The 21038-nt window shown below is 44.6% G+C and overlaps 1 protein-coding gene across 5 annotated transcripts in view; it reads left to right on the plus strand.

Moving 5' to 3' along the window:
* Positions 1 to 10604: 10604 nt before the first annotated feature.
* Positions 10605 to 21038, plus strand: part of LOC148899766 (uncharacterized) — a 29131-nt gene continuing 18697 nt past the window's right edge. For all 5 annotated transcript variants that reach the window (XR_016114814.1, XR_016114811.1, XR_016114812.1 and 2 more), the window contains exons 1-2: positions 10605 to 10997; positions 18258 to 18419. Coding sequence is in view for 1 of the 5 variants with exons in the window: in XM_088995307.1 (XP_088851433.1) it covers positions 10874 to 10997; positions 18258 to 18419 (286 nt within the window). In the remaining 4 variants the exon portion in view is untranslated. The remainder of the gene's footprint in view (positions 10998 to 18257; positions 18420 to 21038) is intronic.

Below are 21038 nucleotides of genomic sequence, written 5' to 3' on the forward strand. Positions count from 1 at the left end.
CCGATGTCTTCTGCAAACATCATGATCCAAGGAGATTCTTGTCTAAATTATTATTAGATTATTATTAGATCAAATATGTCCAAAGTCCGGCCCCGCGGCCAAATGCAGCCCATGGTTATTTTTTTTCCGGACCGCAACCTCCATCATCAAATCAATAATGTCTGACAAGTGTGTAGAATGAATCCACTGGGCAGCAGCGCTATTACCTCTGGATGTGAAGTGCTGCGATCTAGAGGTCAATAAGGAACAGTTTATTATTATTATTATTATTATTATTATTAATATTACTACTACTACTAAATAATAATACAATCAAAGTCAAAGTCAAAGTCAGCTTTATTGTCAAATATGCTAATATGCATGACATACAGCACAGATGAAATACTACAATACAATACAATACAATAATAATAATAATAATAATAATAATACATTTCATTTCTAAGCGCATTTCAAAACTCTCAAGGATACTTTACAGCAGGGGTGTCCAAAGTTGGTCCTCGAGGGCCGCCGTCCTGATGATTTGAATCAGGAAAACAGGCAGGACAGCGGCCCTCGAGGACCAACTTTGGACACCCCTGCTTTACAGTCACAGGATATTTTTTCTGCGGGTGAGCAGCGGCAGCCACACGCTCCAGCGTTCACTCAACCCGGAAGTTGCATAAAGTAAAAAAACAGTAATTGACCAAATGAAGCCCCAATTATTCCAAAAATGGTGATTTTCAATTAAAAAATAGCTTAAATGGTGACAAATCTACAAAAAAAGATTACTTCTTGGTCAACTGTGAGGAAAAGGTTAAAGTGTTGATAAAAGTGAAGTTCAGTGAATAGTCAATTTCAGTTTTCGATGTCAACTCAATTTTGAGATGCATGTTTCAAATGTTTTTTTTTTTTTTACTTTATGTTACTTCAGGGTTGAGTGAACGCCGGCGCATGTGGCTGCTGCTGCTCACTAGCGGAAAAAAATATCATGTGACTAAAGTGTCCTTGAGAGTGTTGAAAGGGGCTTCTTACTTAAATGTATAATAATAATTATTATGATTATAAGAAATAATAATCAGGCACTCCAGTCGAGGGATCGCCAAGCGCCACTCGCTGCATGCGGTTTACTTGTCACATGGTGCGTGCGGATGTGCGAAGCAAAACTGACCTTATGGGCGAAGCTTTCGCCGCACACTCGGCTAGCCAAAGGCTTTTCACCTGTGTGCGTCCTCATGTGGACCTCCATGTTTTGCTTCAGAGAAAAGGCCTTGCCGCAAACTGAGCAGCAAAAGGGTTTCTCTTCCGTGTGGGTTCTACCGTGTCTGATCAACTCAAAATTGCGAAAGAACATTTTACCATAAAGGGAGCAGCCAAAGGGTTTTTCTCCCGTGTGTTTTCCAGGTGGACTGGCTAACAAATGTTTTACTGCAAATGAAGCAGGCGAAGGGTTTTTCTCCAGTGTGCGTCCTCATGTGGATCTTCACGTTTCCCTTCAGAGAAAAGGCCTTGCCGCAAACCGAGCAGCCAAACGGTTTTTCTCCCGTGTGGATTCTCGTGGGGCTCATAACGTGCGACTTGTAAGTGAACTTTTTACCGCAAACGGGGCATGGGTAGGCCAAAATCTAACCAGAAGCCTGTAGGCTTCCGTTTCAACAAAATAGAGCGTTGGCATCGTCTTTAATGCCTCTCCCGCCGAATTGATCGCCGCGAATACCGAATCCAAGTATGGCGAACAAACCTTCGAGGCGTATCACAATTCGGTTCTGGCAAACCACCTCCAGTTGCCGTCGGTGTCGCTCACTCGACAAAGTTGCTCCTCGTACGAAGCCATGGTCGTTTGGAACAATCCGAAGATTTCGTCGGCGGCCGCAAGCAGCCTTTCCCTCACCAACTCTTTCAACATGTCGACGACTCGAGGTTTTCTGGTTTTGGACTGGAAGCTGCATCTGCTCGCCTAACTCTGGTCTTGTATTGTTGACGTCACATGGAAACGCGCAAGAATCGCCTTGATCCGCCTCACAGTCGTTTGAAAAACAAAATAACTTAATAAAAAACAATCAACAAAACGTTTTGAAACTCCTGTGCTCCTCTCCACGTTGATTATGTTCCCACCTGCCGGGCACTTATTTGCAAGCTCCTACTTTGACATAGCTGCCAACTTCTGAAACCAGAAAATCAGAGTAATACATCGGGGTCCAAGTGCCGCAGGCCCTGGTCGGTCCAGGACAGAGTCCTGGTCAGGGGCTCGAGCCAAACGATTGTTAACATTACAGCTACTTAAAAAAACACCATCCAAGTGGTGACCAATGTCAAAGATATATACCTGTGAAAATATAGCCATATTTCAACTTGTCAATCATGAAAATTGGATATGATTGACCTTTAGTAGCCTCGCAGGAGAAAAATTGACATTTCACAGCAGCAAAGTTGTGAAACGAATAGGAAAGGAAAGGAAGAAGTAGAAAAAACAAAATACAGGAGCTGCTGTAAAGGCAGCCACTTTTGCGGTGCCATCTTGAAGTCAAAAGTATAACATAAATATTAATAACCAATATCAGCAATCTGGTTTGAAAAGTACAAAGAATTGTAAGCCATTGTTAGTCGCTAGAAATCTGCACATCGAACCTCCATCTTGATGGCTTGACATCAACAAACTTCAATTTGAACGACATCCAAGTGAACATTCAAGACGGTTCATCCTCAGCAAATCATAAACATGTTGAATTTTCAGATGTGCATTCAGTTCACAGGAAACACGTTGTGTACTAAAAAAAGATATGAATGGTTAAATATACTCTTCAAAGTTAAAAAAAACACACACACAAAATAGTCGTTATAAAGTGTACAAAAAAGTGTAATCATGTACATACAAGGCACCAAGGATTGTTCAAATAAAGGATTCACAATTGATATAAATCATATCAAATCACATCTTTGACCACGATTAATTATCATATCAGCTGAGATCCACAAAATGAATATCTTAATTAAAGCACATTTGTTCATTCCATAAAATAGCGCCGACCTCACTGTGTATCAAATAAAGTCTGTGGCTGTTCAATAGAAAAATCTTGCTGACACACACCGCAGTTGGCGTCACTTTCAACCTTTTCTTGAGTCAAGTCAAACTCCCGAAAATGCTTGGAATACAGTACATGGACACATGTGATCACATTATGCTGTTATTATTATTCAATGATTATCAATTTTACTAGTTGGGATTGTAGTTATTAATATGAAAAGCAGATGAGTGACAGCTGATCATCGGAACAGAGTAACAACAGGGAAAGTGAAAGTTAGCATCCACTAACTGTGCACATATAAATCAAGCCATAGAAATGAAAATATTTGATATAGTGTATTATTTTACATGAGTAATTCGTTTTTCATATAATTTACATGATTTTTGGTCGTTAATTTAAGAAAAAAAAAACTGAGCAGCCATTTGGGAGTCGAAAGAGCCGGATCTTTTTAGTGAGCCAAGCCAAAAGAACCGGCTCTCTGAAGGGAGCCAGAATTCCCACACTAGAAGTGGAGTCTGCTCGCCTAACTCGGGCCTCGCTCTGTCGACGTCGCTTTGTGACTCACAAGAATCCCGAGAGCCGCCTCACAGTTGCGGTAACACGTGTGAGCTTCCGCCATATTGAGTGAGGTAGAACTGCCCCGGGGTGATGCTAAGCTTGTGGGAGGCCCTTTTATCAAAGACAAACTATATGGCCGCTAAATATATTGGAAGTGCACAGAGTCTTTTACAATGTTTGGACAAGGGGACAGGAATGTATTTTTAAGTTAAAAAAATAATGAATGAAAAACAATCAACCAAATGATGTTTTGAAACTGCTTTGCTCTTCTCTCCATGTTGATTATTTTCCCACTAGCCGCTGCGCCACTTTGGCGAAGGTCTTTGATGCAATTTGGACTTCAGTGAAGCGCACGGAGTTACCGGGTGCACGAAAGCCACCCTTGCTCGCCGAGCGCCGGTCAGTCCGTGTGCTTTACTTGTTGGCGTGGCGCGTGTGGATGTGCGAAGCCAAACTGACCTGATGGGCGTAGCTTTTGCCGCAAACTCCGCAACTGAAGGGCTTTTCTCCCGTGTGCCTTCGCATGTGCGAGACCAGCGCCTTCTTTTGGATGAAGGTCTGGCCGCAAGTGGAGCATCCGAAGGGTTTTTCGCCTGTGTGCATCCTCACGTGGAGCTCCATCTTTTCTTTCAGAGAAAAGTCCTTGCCGCAAACCGAACAGCTAAAAGATTTTTCTCCCGTGTGGGTTTTCACATGTCTGATCAAGTAGGAATTGTCAGGTAACTTTTTACCGCAAACGGAGCAGCGGAAACGCTCCTTCGAGGAGGGACACTTTTGGCGTTTACGGGACCTTTTCTTGCCGGGGACGTTTTTCGGAGAGCTCGGCGACCTTTCCACCTCGCTTTGCCTGTCGGCGTCCAACATTAGCGGCAGGAGGTCGTCTGGTGGCGACCCTTCAGACCACTCGGGCGATTCGACTATACCCGCTCTGTTTTTCAGGCGGCCGCCGGTCGGGCTAAAATTGGCGGAAACCCCGCAGAAGCTCCAACTCCAAACCGGAGTGCCCCCACGGACGCCGAGGGGGAGTTTCCTCCAGACCGCCGATCACCCGCCGGAGATCTGCGGGGCACAAGAAACGCAAACAGTCAAGCTTGGGTTTTCAACCATAATCCGTTCCAGAATCATAAGTGGCGCTTTGACGCCCCCCTGTGGTCCCCCTTCTTCCATTTCAATTTGCTCGCTGAACCCAAGTCCAATATGATGCAGATAATACATTTGATGATGTGAAAGCGCTTTTCATCACACTCAAAGACACTTTCAAGGATAACCGACACCTCCGGACAAGTTGCATGCATTATTTGTAAAATGACTTCAAATGACTTCTACTTAGCGCATTTTACAAAGATTTCACTGCATATAGCTATCTTATGTTTTAAGACTTGCGCTGAATATTCATGAAGTCTTGTTTTTAAGTTAATGACGATGCCCTAAGTGACGTCACGGAGGGAACGCCCCTGACCGAAAAAGCGACAGACAATGCATTTTGGGTACTTTATTTCATCTGAAAACACTGTGTCGATCGCGAAATTAGAAGGAAAACTACATAAATAACGCCATGGTGAATCGTGTTGCAGCCAATTGCGGTAAGACGCATAAAGAAGGTCTAAGTTTACACAAATTCCCAGTGGACAAAGCATTTCCAACACAACAGAGCAGTATAGCGCCAGCCGAGGAGCTCCCCGGAGTGCACGAATCCCCGCTTGGATAACCGCTGTCATCCTTTCAGCCAATGGGTAGAAATACGTCTGTGTAAGCTCTCAGTCGTACAGGAGTGGTCCATCGATGAGAAGGTTTCTTCAGCCGTCATCTGTACTTTTTTTTTGAAGGTGTCGGACGTTTCGCCTCCTATCCAAGAGGCTTCGTCAGCGAAGTCACAGTCACAGAATGTCATTTCAACATTCTTTATATACTGTATACAAACTGTAGCATAGAAAAAAAAGAATTAAAAAAATGTTCTTATCGTGTTACCTTTGAAGTCCAAGTCTCTCTGTCTCAATGGAGATCACTGCCAGTGAAGAAAGTCGTCCTTGATCAGTCCTGTTCCGACTGCATGTTTTCAGTCTTTTGTGCTGAGAATGACCGCTCCACTGATGCTGTAGTAGCTGGAACAGTGAGCACGAGCTGGAGCAACTTTGTCGCTTCAGGAATAGTTTCAATGAGATCCTTCTTGGTCAAAAGGCTGAGAAGCTGTCCAAGGAGATTTATATTCTTCCCTCACCGTTTGTGAGCTGTACAGTCCGGTCGGTGTTGGTCTTCCTCTAATTAATATCTCCTGCTCCGATTGAAAGTCCAGTTTAGAAAATTCTTTCAATGTAGATATGTAATCCACCATTCTGAAAATAAGGCTAAGCAACGCGAAAAAATGACTGGATGGTTGCACTTAACTTGCTAACTGTTAACTGTAGTTTGCTGTCACTAATTCTATTATTCTGCAGCCAAGGAGTCGCAAGAAGAATCTCTAATCACCAGCGCCCCTGTCATGAGGCACAACTGTGTGCCTCACCTCTGCACAGTTTTGATCAAAATAAAATAAAATAAACACTGTAGTACAGTGTTTATAATGTACAGTGACTGTACATTATATAGACCAGCTAAACTGTAGAAATTTAGTTCATGTACTAAAAGCTTTTGAACTCTCTAATAGGGCTATTCAGAGGGACAGCAATACGGTCTCACTGCAGAGCAAGCCAGCACACTTAGCATAGTGATTGCACAATCTGCGGTGAGGCTCAGCCGGCTGCTGCCTCACCGCTCGTCTCCACTTAGTATATTTGAACGGAAAATGTGAAAATTCAGCGATTTTGGAAAAAAAATGGCGAAGTTAAATGGAAAAGAATGTTAAAGTACAAATCACTAAATAAATATAACTGTTTAATTTATTTTGTCATTTGATATTTCCATGATGACAGGTGAGGCACAGTCTCACCTGCCTCCCCTGACTGCACGTCACTGGTCATAATAGTGGAGCAAACCAATCGGACAAACATTCACCTGCTGGAACAAGGAGCTAACCGGAATTAGCGATGCATAGGAGCTAACAGGAGATAGCGATGGATAACTGCTGTCATTCATACGGAAGTTCGTAACTCTTCATCTTGAAAGTTGAAACCACTTTTTGCATGCACAACCATTAAACAATCGGCATTGATGTTGACCTCTTGTAGCTTATTATATGTTATTCACATCCTTATATGCCACATATAACCCAATTGATGCTATATTTCTGATTCACGGAGCTTCATATATGCTTCATATGTCGTGTCCTTCACCAGTTTCGTCGTTTACGGCTCGAATTGATACGGAAGGACATCTTTAATCGAACGAAAGCATTTGTGCTTTCCTCTTCAGAAATACAGTAATATCTCAGTTTACGAACCCCTAGGCTTACGAACGTTTTGGTTTATGAACGTTAAATTTATGAAAATTTTACCTTGGCATACAAAGGTTTTTTGGATCCACACGGAGCTGCCTCAATGAGTGATGTGTCGTTCGCGAACGAGCCCGTTCTTCTAACAACAAAATGGCAGCCGGCTTGTTTTGGTCCTCTATTCCCCGCCCAGAGTCTTCGGTTAAAGCCACGTCATTGGTCAAGAACGTAGCAGTGAAGGGGGTGGGGTTTACAGATAGAGAGAGAGTGAAGTCGTTCTCCAAAAAGAAAATGGCTGACGACTTCTTTTTTGTCCTCTATTCCCTGCCCCCAGTCTTTGGTTAAACATTAAACAGACAGACGGACGACAGTGAGAGAATTTCAATTTTGATCGTTCAAAGGCAGAGTGTAGTCTGCAAGGTACAAATATCCCATCAATCAGGCTTCACAAACAACCCGCACAAGCCATCTGTCCACTTGATGCAAAAAGCTATCAACCCAGCTAAACAGAACACAATTGATGAGGAACTAGATAAAATTATCGCAGAGGAAGCACCTACAAGGGATCATTCCTCAAGATGTTGAAAGAAGATGGTTACGTTCCTCATCAAGTTTTTAATGCTCAGGAAACCGGCCACTCCATTCCATCAAGCCATCAACGACCATCACAAAGTTAAATAAAACAACTTTATTATACAGTACAGTTTATTTCTTTAATTATCACAAGAGCACATTTGTTATACTTAAAATAAGGTATATTTTGTGTAGTTTTAAGGCTTAGAAAATTAGAAAGTAGAAAATGATGTTTTATGGGGACCTGGGAACGGATTATTCTCATTTTAATGGTTTCCTATGGGAAATTAATTTTTGGCATACACTTTTCACCTTACACACTCTGTCTGGGAACCAATTAAGTCCGTAAGCCAAGGTATCACTGTACCTCCATTTTTTGTCCCTTACATACTCTGCAAGACCTAATACGATCGATGATGTCACATTTACGGCAAACTCAGCGCTGAAAGGGTTTTTCTCTGGTATGTTGTCTCATCTCAGACTTTTTCCCCTTCTCTAAAAATTTCAATCCACATTAAAATCGATTTTTTTTTCATTTGTCTGATCCCAAAACATAGCATCCTTTTCAGTAGTGGATCAGGGACATTATGGTGGAATGTGCACATCTACTACAAGCTAAATTTTGAAACCAAACATGAAGCTGTAGCATCCATTGACGAAAAGAGATTGTCTCACATCTCCTGTTTCAATTCCAAGCCGTGACATTCTACATACATCCACATTATATTAGGTTCGATTGGATTAGCCTTAATTGGTCTCATCTGTGGAGGAATTTACATTTCACAGCAGCAAAGTTATGAAAGGAAGAAGAAAGGATAATAGTAGAAAAACAAACTACAGGCACTGCTGTAAAGGCAGCCACTTGCGGAGCCATCTTGAAGTCAAAACAACAACAAAAAAAAACAAATTAAAAAGTTATTTATTTATACATAGTTATTTGCTTTGGATTAGCCTTTATCAGCCCATTTCACGGAAGAGCAGAGCATTGTCATCAAATGGTGAGTATAGTTTTTGCTTTTTTGAATGTTGATGTGCCGATGACCATTTTGTGTTTGGGAGCCTTTTACTGAGCTGAGTTGCTTGTTCTGTAGCCACAAAGGGACATACATCTTGTGCCGGTCCCAAGCCTGGATCAATACAGAGGAAGGGCATCCGACGTCAAATCTTGGCCAAAACAACATGCGGATCAAACCTCTAAAGCTGGAGGACACTGATTTGCTGTGGCGACGACCCTTGAAGGGAAAAGCCCAAAGGAAAAGAAGAAGTCTGATCCTAAAACATGCCCAGAATCAATCGGTTGGTGGAAGTCGGTCGTCGACACTCTCCTCGGAAACGCCATCTTGCGGCAAACTGCTGACATCGGCCTCTTCCTTTTTAATGTGGGGGACTTGTGGATAGTCCAAAGATGAGCTCTCCGATTTCACGTCTCCGATTAGCTGATTCACGTCTGAAAGAAAGAAGAGAGAGAGTGTTGTTGTGGAAGCGGGTTCGGTAAATCACATTCACATTGGCTCCAATATCCAATTTGAATTTTAGATGAGTGTCGTTCACTTTCAGTGTAGTGATCCAGTCTTTTTATCCTCTGTCATCTTATTACAGTATTCACATAAAGTTCCTCCACTTCATAATGATCATCTACTGCATCTACCTTGCCTTTCATTTCTTGGTCCCTGCAGCAACGAGCAAAGTGATTTGCTTTGTCGCCGTTTTTACATATTTTCCCATATGCTGGACACTGCTTTGGGGATGTTGCGTAGCATGACGAGTACAAGATTTTTGTTTGAATATGCTGTTTTTATTGGATTGTCTCACTCTTGCTTTCATATCAACAGTCTTGTTTTTGTTGAATCTGAGTGAATTTCTTTCCACTGCATCCACATTGCAGCTAGCATCATTTAGCAGCTCTTTAGCCTGTGATTTAACAGTTCTACACAGTGCTAAGGCTTTTTCCTGGTCCAGATCTGATTCTCTGAGTAGCCTTTCTCTCAGTTTATTGTCTGTAATGCCAAACACTATTCTGTCTTTGATCAGTGATTCTGTTAATCCGCCGAACTCGCATGTCTTTGATCTGTTTCTCAGCTCATTTGCATATTGGTCACTAGTTTCTCCAACTGTCTGTACACGTGAAGAATCTGTGCCTTTCAAACGTCACAGTGTTTCGAATGGCAGTAAGCTTCAAACGTTTCCATTATTTTTGAAAGCTTCACCTTGTCATCTTCAGCATCAAATGTGAAGTTATTGTAGACATCTAGAGCTTCCTCTCCCACAACGTTCACAAACATGGATGCTTTCATCAGTTCCAATGCAGACACATACAGTTCAAAACGTTGCTTAAATCTCTTCCAGTTTTCAGCCACGTTACCCGTTAGCTGCAGAGCTGTGGGTGGACGAAAAGCTTCCATTTTTGCCGTTTTCTACCGCGGGCTGTTCTCAACGTCTTTCCTCCGTGAAATCTTACGTTCCAAGTCCTTTTATCGTCCTCTTGTCTTTCAGACCAATTCTGACACCATGCGTTGCTTTGTGTAAGCACGTTCGGTAAATGATATAGTTGAGGTCCTTTATTAGGACGGCTGTGTTAGTTGGAGGGAGAAGGCAATTGACATATGTGGCTTTCGTCGGCTCTCACCAGGCTGACTTGCAGCAGCGCACATGCTCCTTTGGTCGATAGCCAGGCATCACTAGTCGAACAAGCAAATACGATGTCCTCATATCATGCAACATATATCCCAACATCCATGATCCGATTCAAATTTCCAAACAATGATTTTTTATTTTATTGATATGGATGATGTTTTTTAATCTAATATTGGATCAGAACGACAGTCCCATTGTTCGGCACTTGAGGTGGTATTGTATGCCTTCGACCTGGTCTGGTTGCGGGGAATGGCGGTTGTTTTAATTTAAGAATGTAAATTTGTCATTTTTGATTGAGCGTTTATGTTGCCTTTTTTCTGTCTTTTCCTCGTGCTATTCTGAGACCGTTTAAATTAACGTCGTTACCTGGATTATTTTTAAACATTTTAAATCCAAACCGCTAGCGGTTTAGAATGCTTTTATTTCGAAGGTGGTGACCTCCTATTACTGTGGACAGATTTCCTGGATGCAGAGTAGTCACAATTGCTAACTAGCAAGCTCGGACTGCGGCGATGTGCTCAAAACGCCCACTCGGAGCGCTCACCACTATCTTGCTCGGTTAAAACATATTTCGTTGAAGCTTGCGTCCGATTAAAGTGATCTCGGTGTACGTTGGACTTTCTCGGCCTCGTTTAGCTTAGCCGAGTTTGCTAGCCGCTAACAAAGAGGGCCTCGTGCTCAACGCATCGCACCGTAGAGATCGTAAGCGAAACATTTTGGAATTGTCGTGTGAACAATGTACGCAAGAAGGACACCAGAAGACGAGAAGGACCTTTGTGAAGAAAAAGAGGACCGCAAGGGACAACGTCAACTGCAGGACGCCATTTGGATGATGCAGCCAATTGTTCTTCACGGACAAGGTTGGCTCTGACTGCTCGTCTCGCTTGTTTTCAAGTCTTTTTGAACAGGCTTCGTATATTGTTTTTTTTTTTTTGTACACACGCGCTCAAATAAGTAACATACAATTGCTGTAGGAAATCACAAGTGCAAAGGCCCAAAGCTCTCATCACATATTTATAGAATCAAAAGTCTCGAAACTTGTGCGACATCAGTCTTTTTGTTTCTGACCAAACCGATTCTGACACGAAGTGGCTCTTGTAATGGATGGATAGATTTGCCTTTACTAGTCTAGCAGTAGAGAAATTTACATTTCACGGCAGCAAAGTGATGAATGATATGAACAAGTGATGTGTCGTTCGCAAACGAACGGGTTTTAGAGCCGGATCTGTGAAGTGAACGAAGAGAGCCGGTTCCTAACAAGGAGCCGGAAATGGGAGCCGATTTTTTTGTCCTCTATTCCCCGCCTGGTCTTCGATTAAATTCGCACGTGATTGGAGGAGGAAGGGGAGAATTACAGACACACACACCAGTGAGGAGAAGGGAGGAAGGAGTTATGGTAGACAGGTGGACAAATATTATTCCAAATATTATTACATCATGCTGTTATTATTATTCAATTATATATTTTACTAGTTGGTATAACAGCATTATTATGAAAAGAACATTAGTGACAGCTGATCATCAGACCAAAGTAACCACAGGGAAAGTGAAAGTTAGTGGATTCTCTCTGTGCACATATTGGATTGGATTGGATATGCCTTTATTAGTCTCACAGTGGAGAAATTTATAATTCACAGCAGCAAAGTGATGAAAGGAATGAAAGTAGAAAAACAAAATACATGAGCTGCTGGAAAGGCAGCCACTCTCGCGGCGCCGTCTTGAAGTCAAAGAACAAAAAAAACTAAATAACAAATAAGATGACATCATAGAGACAATATGACAAACAAAGACAGAGAGACATTCATTCTTCAGGACTTGCTGTACCCTCTTTGTGATAGCCATATAAATAAAAAAATATTTGATATAGTGTATTTTTTACATGAGTAATTCGTTTGTCACATAATTTTACATTATTTTTTGGTAGTTAATTCATTAAAGCAACAAAAAACAAACAAACCGGGGAGCCAAAAGAGCCGAATCTTTTTCGTGAGATAATCCAAAAGAATTCCCATCATTAATATAAACAACTCGTATTTGTTTGTTCCACTAGCAATGCCTGACTAGAGACCAAACGCAGCATTCACTGCTTTGAGTCAGTCACTTTCTCTCGCTCGCGATCTCTCTGTCGCGCTCTCGCTCCATCCGTGTGTGTGTGTGTGTGTGTGTGTGTGTGTGTGTGTGTGTGTGTGTGTGTGTGTGTGTGTGTGTGTGTGTGTGTGTGTGTGTGTGTGTGTGTGTGTGTGTGTGTGCGTGCGCCCACGCGCGCGCGCGCGTGCCTGTGTGCGCGTGTAAAGACATGATTGGGTAATTTCACATATTGATGTCACCTGCGAACGAACTAATCATGCGAGACCCGGATGTTGTCACGCCTTTTATGAGCATGCACAGAATAAATGTTTGAGTTCCCAGACCAATGATTGACACGGCTGTGCGTCATTATTCTCTCGTGAGTATTCGCCATCGTTAAGGTCTTGGCCGCCGTCTTGGTGACTGTTTAAACGCTAGGACTGCTGCAGGAATGTCCAGCGCTACAGTCGTCATTGAATGATTTATATCGAAGCCATTAGATTTAGACGTATTCATCTCAATCCGTTGTTGAGCATATTCAGATGATGTCCCTTAAAGGACAACCGACGTCTCCGGACAAGTTGTGTCCATAATTTGTAAAATGGCTTCACATGACTTCTACTGGGCGTATTTTAATAAGATTCCACCGCATATAGCTATATTTTACATTTTAAGACTCGCGCTGAACATTCAGGAAGTCTTGTTTTTGAGTTGGTGACGAGTCCGTACGTGACGTCAGAAGAGGACCGCCTCCTTACCGTAAAAAAAACGCATTAGAGCGTGTTTACATCACGTCAATGTATTTTGCTGTACTGTTTTTTTTTAAACCATGTCTTGCACCCAAAAGCTGCCAGCAGAGGGAGGCAAACTCCATGGAAAGAATTTATCAGAGCTGTGGAAACGAGCTGATTCATTCCTCACCGTAGCTGGTCGCCATTTTTCTGCCTCTTTTTGAGACCCCCCCCCCCCCCCCCCCCCCCGCTCGTTTGCCTCAAAATGGCCCAAATAAATTCTTTAATCAATTGCAAACATGTATGCTTTGCTCATCAGGACTATTTGAATCATATTCATAACTGGATGTGTAACAAGAAAGCATATTCTCCGAATCTGAAGCCATTGTTTTGATTCTCCAGCAATGCAAGACGTCTTGGTGTGACGTCACGAAAGGGGGGCGGGACTTTCTGAAAATGCCCAATTCTCAGCTCAATTTTTTTGCAGTTTGTGGACACAAGTCATTTTTATTGGTGTTTTGCATTTGACAAAAAATCATACTGCGTGTTTTGGGTATTTTAGATGCTATAAAACGTTTTTCTGGTGTCAGTTAAAAAACAAAAAAGTGACGTCGGTTGTCTCTCTCCATGCCTCTCCATGAGTCGTCACCTTACCGTGGTGGAGGGGTTTGTGTGTCCCAATGATCCTAGGAGCTAGGTTGTCTGGGGCTTTACGCCCCTGGTAGGGTCACCCATGGAAAACAGGTCCTGGGTGAGGGACCAGACAAAGTACGACTCAGAAGACCCCGTATGATGAGAAAGACAAATGGATCTAGTTTTCCCTTGCCTGGACGCGGGTCACCGGGGCCTACACCCATGGGGCCCGGTCGGGCTCAGCCCGAAGAGGAAACGTGGGTCCCCCTTCTCAAGGACTCACCACCTATGCGAGGGGCCAGAGGGGTCGGGTGCATTGTCAGCTGGGCAGCAGCCAAAGGTGGGGACCCTGGCGGTCTGACCCTCGACTGCAGAAGCTAGCTCTTGGGACGTGGAATGTCACCTCTCTTACAGGGAACGAGCCTGAGCTGGTGCACGAGGTCGAAAAGTTCTGACTAGACATAGTTGGGCTTGCCTCCACACACAGCCTGGGTTCCGGTACCAGCCCTCTCGAAAGGGGTTGGACTCTCTTCCACTCTGGAGTTGCCCACGGTGAGAGGCGTAGAGCAGGTGTCGACATACTTATTGCCCCCCGACTCGCCGCCTGTACGTTGGGATTCACCCCGGTAGACGAAAGGGTTGCTTCCCTCCGCCTTCGGGTGGGGGGACGGGTTCTGACTGTTGTCTGTGCATATGCACCAAACAGCAGTTCAGTGTACCCATCCTTTTTGGAGACCTTAGGGGGTGTGCTGGAGAGCGCTCCCCCTGGAGACTCCCTTGTTCTGCTGGGCGATTTCAATGCTCATGTGGGCAATGACAGTGTGACCTGGAGTGGCGTGATTGGGAGGAACAGCCCCCCCCGATCAGACAGGAGTGGTGTTTTGTTATTGAACTTCTGTGCTCGACACGGATTGTCTATTACAAACACTTTATTGCACTATATATGCACGTGGCACCAGGACACCCTTGGTCGCCGTTCTCTGATTGACTTTATAGTTGTATCATCGGATTTGCGGCCTCATGTTTTGGACACTCGAGTGAAGAGAGGGGCGGAGCTGTCAACTGATCACGACCTGGTGGTTAGTAGGCTCCGTTGGTGGGGGAAGATGCCAGTCCGACCTGGAAGACCCAAACGTGTTGTGAGGGTTTGTTGGGAATGTCTGGCTGAATCCCCTGTCAGAAGGAGTTTCAACTCCCACCTCCGGCAGAACTATACACATGTCCCGGGGGAGGTGGGGGACATTAATAATTATAATTAATAATAATACATTTTATTTCAAGAATGGACCATGTTCCGTACCTCCCTTGCTGAGGCGGCAAATCAGAGTTGTGGCCGTAAGGTGGTTGGTGCCTGTCGTGGCGGCAACCCCCGTACTCGCTGGTGGACACCAGTAGTAAGGGATGCCGTAAAGCTGAAGAAGGAGTCCTACCGGGCCTATATAGCCTGTGGGACTCCTGAGACAGCTGACAGGTATCGATTAGCCAAGCGGAATGCAGCCTCGGTGGTCGCCGAGGCAAAAACACGGGCATGGGAAGAGTTCGGTGAGGCCATGGAAGCCGACTTCCGGACCACTTTGAGGAAATTCTGGTCCACCATCCGGCGTCTCAGAAGGGGAAAGCAGTGCACCACTAACACTGTGTACAGTGAGAGTGGGGTGCTGCTGACATCGACTCGAGACGTCGTGAACCGGTGGGCAGAGTACTTCGAAGACCTCCTCAACTCCACCAACACGCCTTCCTTGGAGGAAGCAGTGTCTGGGGACTCCGAGGTGGGCTCTCCGATCCTTGTGACTGAAGTCACAGAGGTGGTTAAAAAGCTCCTCGGTGGCAAGGCCCCGGGGGTGGATGAGATCCGACCGGAGTTCCTAAAGGCTCTGGATGTTGTGGGGCTGTCCTGGCTGACACGCCTCTGCAACATTGCGTGGTCATCGGGGAGAGTGCCTCTGGATTGGCAGCCTGGGGTGGTGGTCCCCCTTTTTAAAAAGGGGGACCACCACCCCGGGAGAGTGTGTTCCAACTACAGAGGGATCACACTCCTCAGCCTCCCCGGAAGGGTCTATTCAGGGGTCCTAGAGGGGCGGGTCCGTCGGAAAGTCGAGCCTCAGATTGAGGAGGAAACAGTGTGGTTTTCGTCCCGGCCGCGGAACAGTGGACCAGCTATACACCCTTAGCAGGGTCCTCGAGGGCGCATGGGAATTTGCCCAACCACTCTACATGTGTTTTGTGGACTTGGAGAAAGCGTTTGACCGTGTCCCTCGTGGAGTTCTGTGGAAGGTACTTCGGGAGTATAGGGTACAGGAGCGCCTGATACAGGCCGTTCAGTCCCTATACGACCGATGTCAGAGTCTGGTTTGCATTGCCGGCAATAAGTCGGAATCGTTTCCAGTGAGGGTTGGGCTCCGCCAAGGCTGCCCTTTGTCACCGATTCTGTTCATAACCTTTATGGACAGGATTTCTAGGCGCAGCCGAAGCGTTGAAGGTTACCGTTTTGGTGGCCTCAGTATAGCATCTCTGCTTTTTGCAGATGATGTTGTACTGTTGGGGCCTTCAAGTGGAGCTCTCCAACTCTCGCTTGAGCGTTTCACAGCCGAATGTGAAGCGGTTGGTGTAAGGGAGCGAATTTTCATAAATGTAAAGTTCGTGAACCGAAAAGTTCGTAAGCCAAGGGGTTCGTAAACCGAGGTATCACTGTATCACTTTTTGTGTTGTGGCTGTATCACATTTTTTTCCTGTTGAAATACCTTTAAAATGCCGAATGCGTTAAAGGTGACGCACTTTGCTGGTGGACGGCGTTTACTGTGGACAGATTTCCGGGATGCGGAATATTCACAATTGCTGACTTGATGCAAGCTCGGACTGCGGCCCCAAACGCGGTCGACACCCTTTGACAAAATTCTCCCGAATTTGTCGCCGACGTGCTCAAAATGCCGACTCGGAGTACCCACACGAATGAGGGTGTAAGGGAGCGAGAGGTCGACAGGCGGATCGGTGCGGCGTCTGCTGTGATGCGGACTTTGTACCGATCTGTTGTGGTGAAGAAGGAGCTGAGCCACAAAGCAAAGCTCTCAATCTACCGGTCGATCTATGTCCCAACCCTCATCTATGGTCACGAGCTATGGGTTGTGTCCGAAAGAACGAGATCCCGGATGCAAGCGGCCGAAATGAGCTTTCTCCGTCGGGTGTCCGGGCTCTCCCTTAGAGATAAGGTGAGAAGCTCGGTCATCCGGGAGGGCTCAAAGTCGAGCCGCTTCTCCTCCACATCGAGAGGAGCCAGATGAGGTGGCTCGGGCATCTGATTAGGATGCCCCCGGGACGCCTCCCTCCTGAGGTGTTCCGAGCATGCCCCACTGGCAGGAGACCCCGGGGACGACCCAGAACACGCTGGAGAGACTAAGTCTCCCAGCTGGCATGGGAACGCCTCGGGATCCGCCAGGATGAGCCAGAAGAAGTGGCTGGGGAGAGGGAAGTCTGGCCTTCCCTACTGAAGCTGCTGCCCCCGTGACCCGACCCCGGATAAGCGGCAGAAGATGGATGGATGGACGTCGGTTGTCCTTTAACTGCCGTTGATTTCACGGGGGTGCAATAGCACGGCGTGTCCGCCAGAGAGCGATGACGTGCCTTGCTGCCAATTGATTCGGCAGAGAGCGTCTCAATCCATTGTTGAATAGTGGCCAAAACAAACATGCGGATCAAACCTCTAAAGATGGAGGACACTGATTTGCTGTGGCCCCCTTGAAAGGAAAAGCCGAAAGGAAAAGAAGATTTGATGTACTTCGACCACTGTTGATTCGACGGTGTGCGCTGCAACATGCATCCCAACATCAGTTATCCGATTCAAATTTCCAAACAAGGGCCACATTTTTTATTTTATTGATTTGGATTGTTTTTATTAATCTAATTATTCATCATGTAAAATTGTCAGTTTTGATTGAGCGTTTATGTTGACTTTTTTCTGTCTCTTCTTCGTGCTATTCGGAGACCGTTTCCATTCTGTCTGGGTGAACGCGTCGTTGCCTGAATTATTTGTAAACAATTTTTTAAATCCAAACCGCTGACGGCTTAGAATGCTGGTGGACGGCGTTTACTGCGGACAGATTTCCGGGATGCGGAATATTCACAATTGCTGACTTGATGCAAGCTCGGACTGCGGCCCCAAACGCGGTCGACACCCTTTGACAAAATTCTCCCGAATTTGTCGGCGACGTGCTCAAAATGCCCACTCGGAGTACCCACACCTATCTTGCTCGGTTAGAACATCCTTAGTTGAAGCTTGTGTCCGATTAAAGTCGCCTTGGTGTACGTTGTATCAAGGCCTTGTTTAGCTTAGCCGAGTTTGTTAGCCGCTAACAAAGAGGCCCTCGTGCTCAACGCATAGCTCCGCAGAGATCGTAAGCGAAACATTTTGGAACTGTCGTGTGAACAATGTACGCAAGGACGACACTGTAATGATATGAGCAAATCGTATTTGCTTGTTCGACTAGTGATGCCTGGCTACAGACCAAAGGAGCATACGCTGCTGCAAGTCAGTCAGATGAGAGCCTCCGAGAGGAACACATGTCAATTTCCTTCTCCCTCCAACCAAGACGGCAGCCCTAATAAATAACCTCAACTCTATCCAGAAGTTGACCAAACCTGCTTACGCAAAGCAACAACCCCTCTTTCGTTCTTTCTCTCTCTTCTTTCTTTCAGACGTGAATCAGCTAATCGGAGACGTGAAATTGGAGAGCTCCGCTTTGGACTATCCACAAGTACCCCACATTAAAGAGGAAGAAGCCGATGTCAGCAGTTTGCCGCAAGATGGTGTCTCCGAGGAGAGTATCGACGACCGACTTCCACCACCCAATTGTGAAGGTAACGACACATACTCCAAAAAATGGCGGCTGTGAAGTCGCAGGCGCAAAGAACATTTTCAGCAGCTTGATTCTAGTCATGTTTTAGGATCAGACTTCTTTTCCTTTGGGCTTTTCCCTTCAGGGGTCGCCAGAGCAAATCAGTGTCCTCCATCTTCAGAGGTTTGAGCCGCATGTTTGTTTAGGTCAAGCTTTTATGTCACAACCCTGTGTATTATGTATAAAAGGCTCCCAAACACAAAATGGTCATCGGCACAGCAACAATCAAAAAAGCAAAAACTATAATCACCATTTGATGACAATGCTCTGTTCTTACTGTGAAATGGGCATCTCTTTCACACTACACAGCACACTCAAAAATGCAGTCGAGTCGGGGAGAAAAAAGTTAAACAGTGCCACTTACAGGCTAAATTATTTAATTTTAGATTTAGTTTAAAACGCTCCATTTGAATGTATTTGGAGTTATAGTTAACTAATACGGTGTAAAACACACAAACATTGAAAAGCAAACTAAATATTGGGGGAACATTCAGTATGAGGCAAAAATATTTTGAGGAATTATTTGAGAAATTCCCCTTCGGAGAAAGCTTACTGGCCTTTGCTAATTTGAACGCCAGTAAATAACTTGCCTTCGTACTTGTTTCTTGGATGGCAGTTTGCCGCGTAAAGGTGTTTTGTTGAGCCTGCAAACTCGCTGCCAACCGCTGTGCAGTAGATGTGCTTTCTTGTGGTGACTGGTTGTTGGGGTAATTAGCATGCTTAGTGGAAAACTGATGACCGATGTTGTATTCCTTAAAAACCGCGACATTTTCTTGACAAATAAGACATACAGCCTTCGACCGGACTTCAGTGAACAAATATTTAGTTGTCCATTAATTATTAAACAATCGGCGCTCACTGTCGATTTTTCTTTTCTTTGGCCCCCTCATTGCTGCAGATGGGTTCACAACAGTAGCAGAGTGAAAACAAAGGAGCACAGGCTCGGCAAAATCAAGTCAATGCATCACTGTGTGTAGTGCATGCCCTTGTGGAATAATCAGGTATTACAGGAAAAGGTCAAATAAATGTTGTCATATTACAGTAAAGTCTCGTTATATCGATATTCAAGGGAGTCCGAAAAAATATCGATATAACCGGGACTATCGATATATCCGACCCTGTTTGCATGTAATTTTCTCCGTGCGTGCATAGAAATAGTATCGATATAACCGGGACTATCGATATATCCGATATCGATATAACGAGACTTTACTGTATATTGTTTTAGGTGGCACAGTATATGATTTGAGCAATTCTGTGCCAATCTTTGGCGTGCCGGATGAAAAAGGCAAACGGGCCGCATGTGGTCCGCGGGCCATAGTTTGCCCACCTCTGTTCAAGGTCTTGCAGAGAGTCCGTAAGAGACAAAAAATGGAGGTACAGTGATACCTTGGCTTACGGCCTTAATTGGTTCCCAGACAGAGGGAAAGGCGTGTGTAAGGCGAAAAGTGTGTATCCCAAAAAATAATTTCCCATACGAAACCATTAAAATGAGAATAATCCATTCCCAGGTCCCCATAAAACATCATTTTCATCTCATCTCATTTTCCGTACCGCTTATTCCTCATTAGGGTCGCGGTGGTTGCTGGAGCCTATCTCAGCTGTCTTCGGGCACGAGGCGGGGGACACCCTGAATTGGTTGCCAGCCAATCGCATAAACCATCATTTTCTACTTTGTAATTTTCTAAGCCTTAAAACTACACAAAATATACCTTATTTTAAGTATAATAAATGTGCTAGGGTATTATAATTAAAGAAGTAAACTGTTCTGTCTAATAAAGTTGTTTTATTTACCTTTGTGATGGTCGATGGCATGATGGAATGGAGTGGCCGGTTCTTTCAGGATTAAAAACTTGATGAGGAACGAAACCTTCTTTCAACATCTTGAGGAATGATCCTTGTAGGTGCTTTCTCTGCGATAATTTTATCTAGTTCCTCATCAATTGTGTTCTGTTTAGCTGGGTTGATAGCTTTTTGCATCAAGTGGACAGATGGCTTGTGCGGGTTATTTGTGGAGCCTGATTGATGGGATATTTTAACCTTACAGTCTTCACTCTGCCTTTGAACTATCAAAGTTGAAATTTTCTCACTGTCGTCCGTCTGTCTCTTTAATGTTTAAACCACCTCACCTCACTGCTGCGTTCTTGAGTAATCACGTGGCTTTAACCAAAGACTGGGGGCGGGGAATAGAGGACCAAAACAAGCCGGCTGCCATTTTGTTGTTAGAAGAACGGGCTCGTTTGCGAACGACACATCACTCTTTGATGCAGCTCCATGTGTATCCTGAAAAAAGTTGGTATGCCAAGGTAAAATTTTCATAAATTTAACGTTCGTAAACCGAAAAGTTCGTAAGCCAAGGGGTTCGTAAACCGAGTTATCACTGTAGTTCTGAAGAGGAAAGTATAAATGTTTTTGATCTATTAAAGAAGTCCTTCTGTATCAAGCGACGAAACTGGTGAAGGACACGACATATGAAGCTCCGTGAATAAGCAATATAGCATCAACTTCTGTGATATGTGGCATATAAGGACATGAATAACAAATAATCAGCTACAAGATGTCAACATCACTGCAGATTGTT

Source organism: Hippocampus bargibanti, linkage group LG04 (genome assembly GCF_051943395.1).
Source record: "Hippocampus bargibanti isolate YZ-2025 linkage group LG04, ASM5194339v1, whole genome shotgun sequence".
Taxonomy (NCBI): domain Eukaryota; kingdom Metazoa; phylum Chordata; class Actinopteri; order Syngnathiformes; family Syngnathidae; genus Hippocampus; species Hippocampus bargibanti.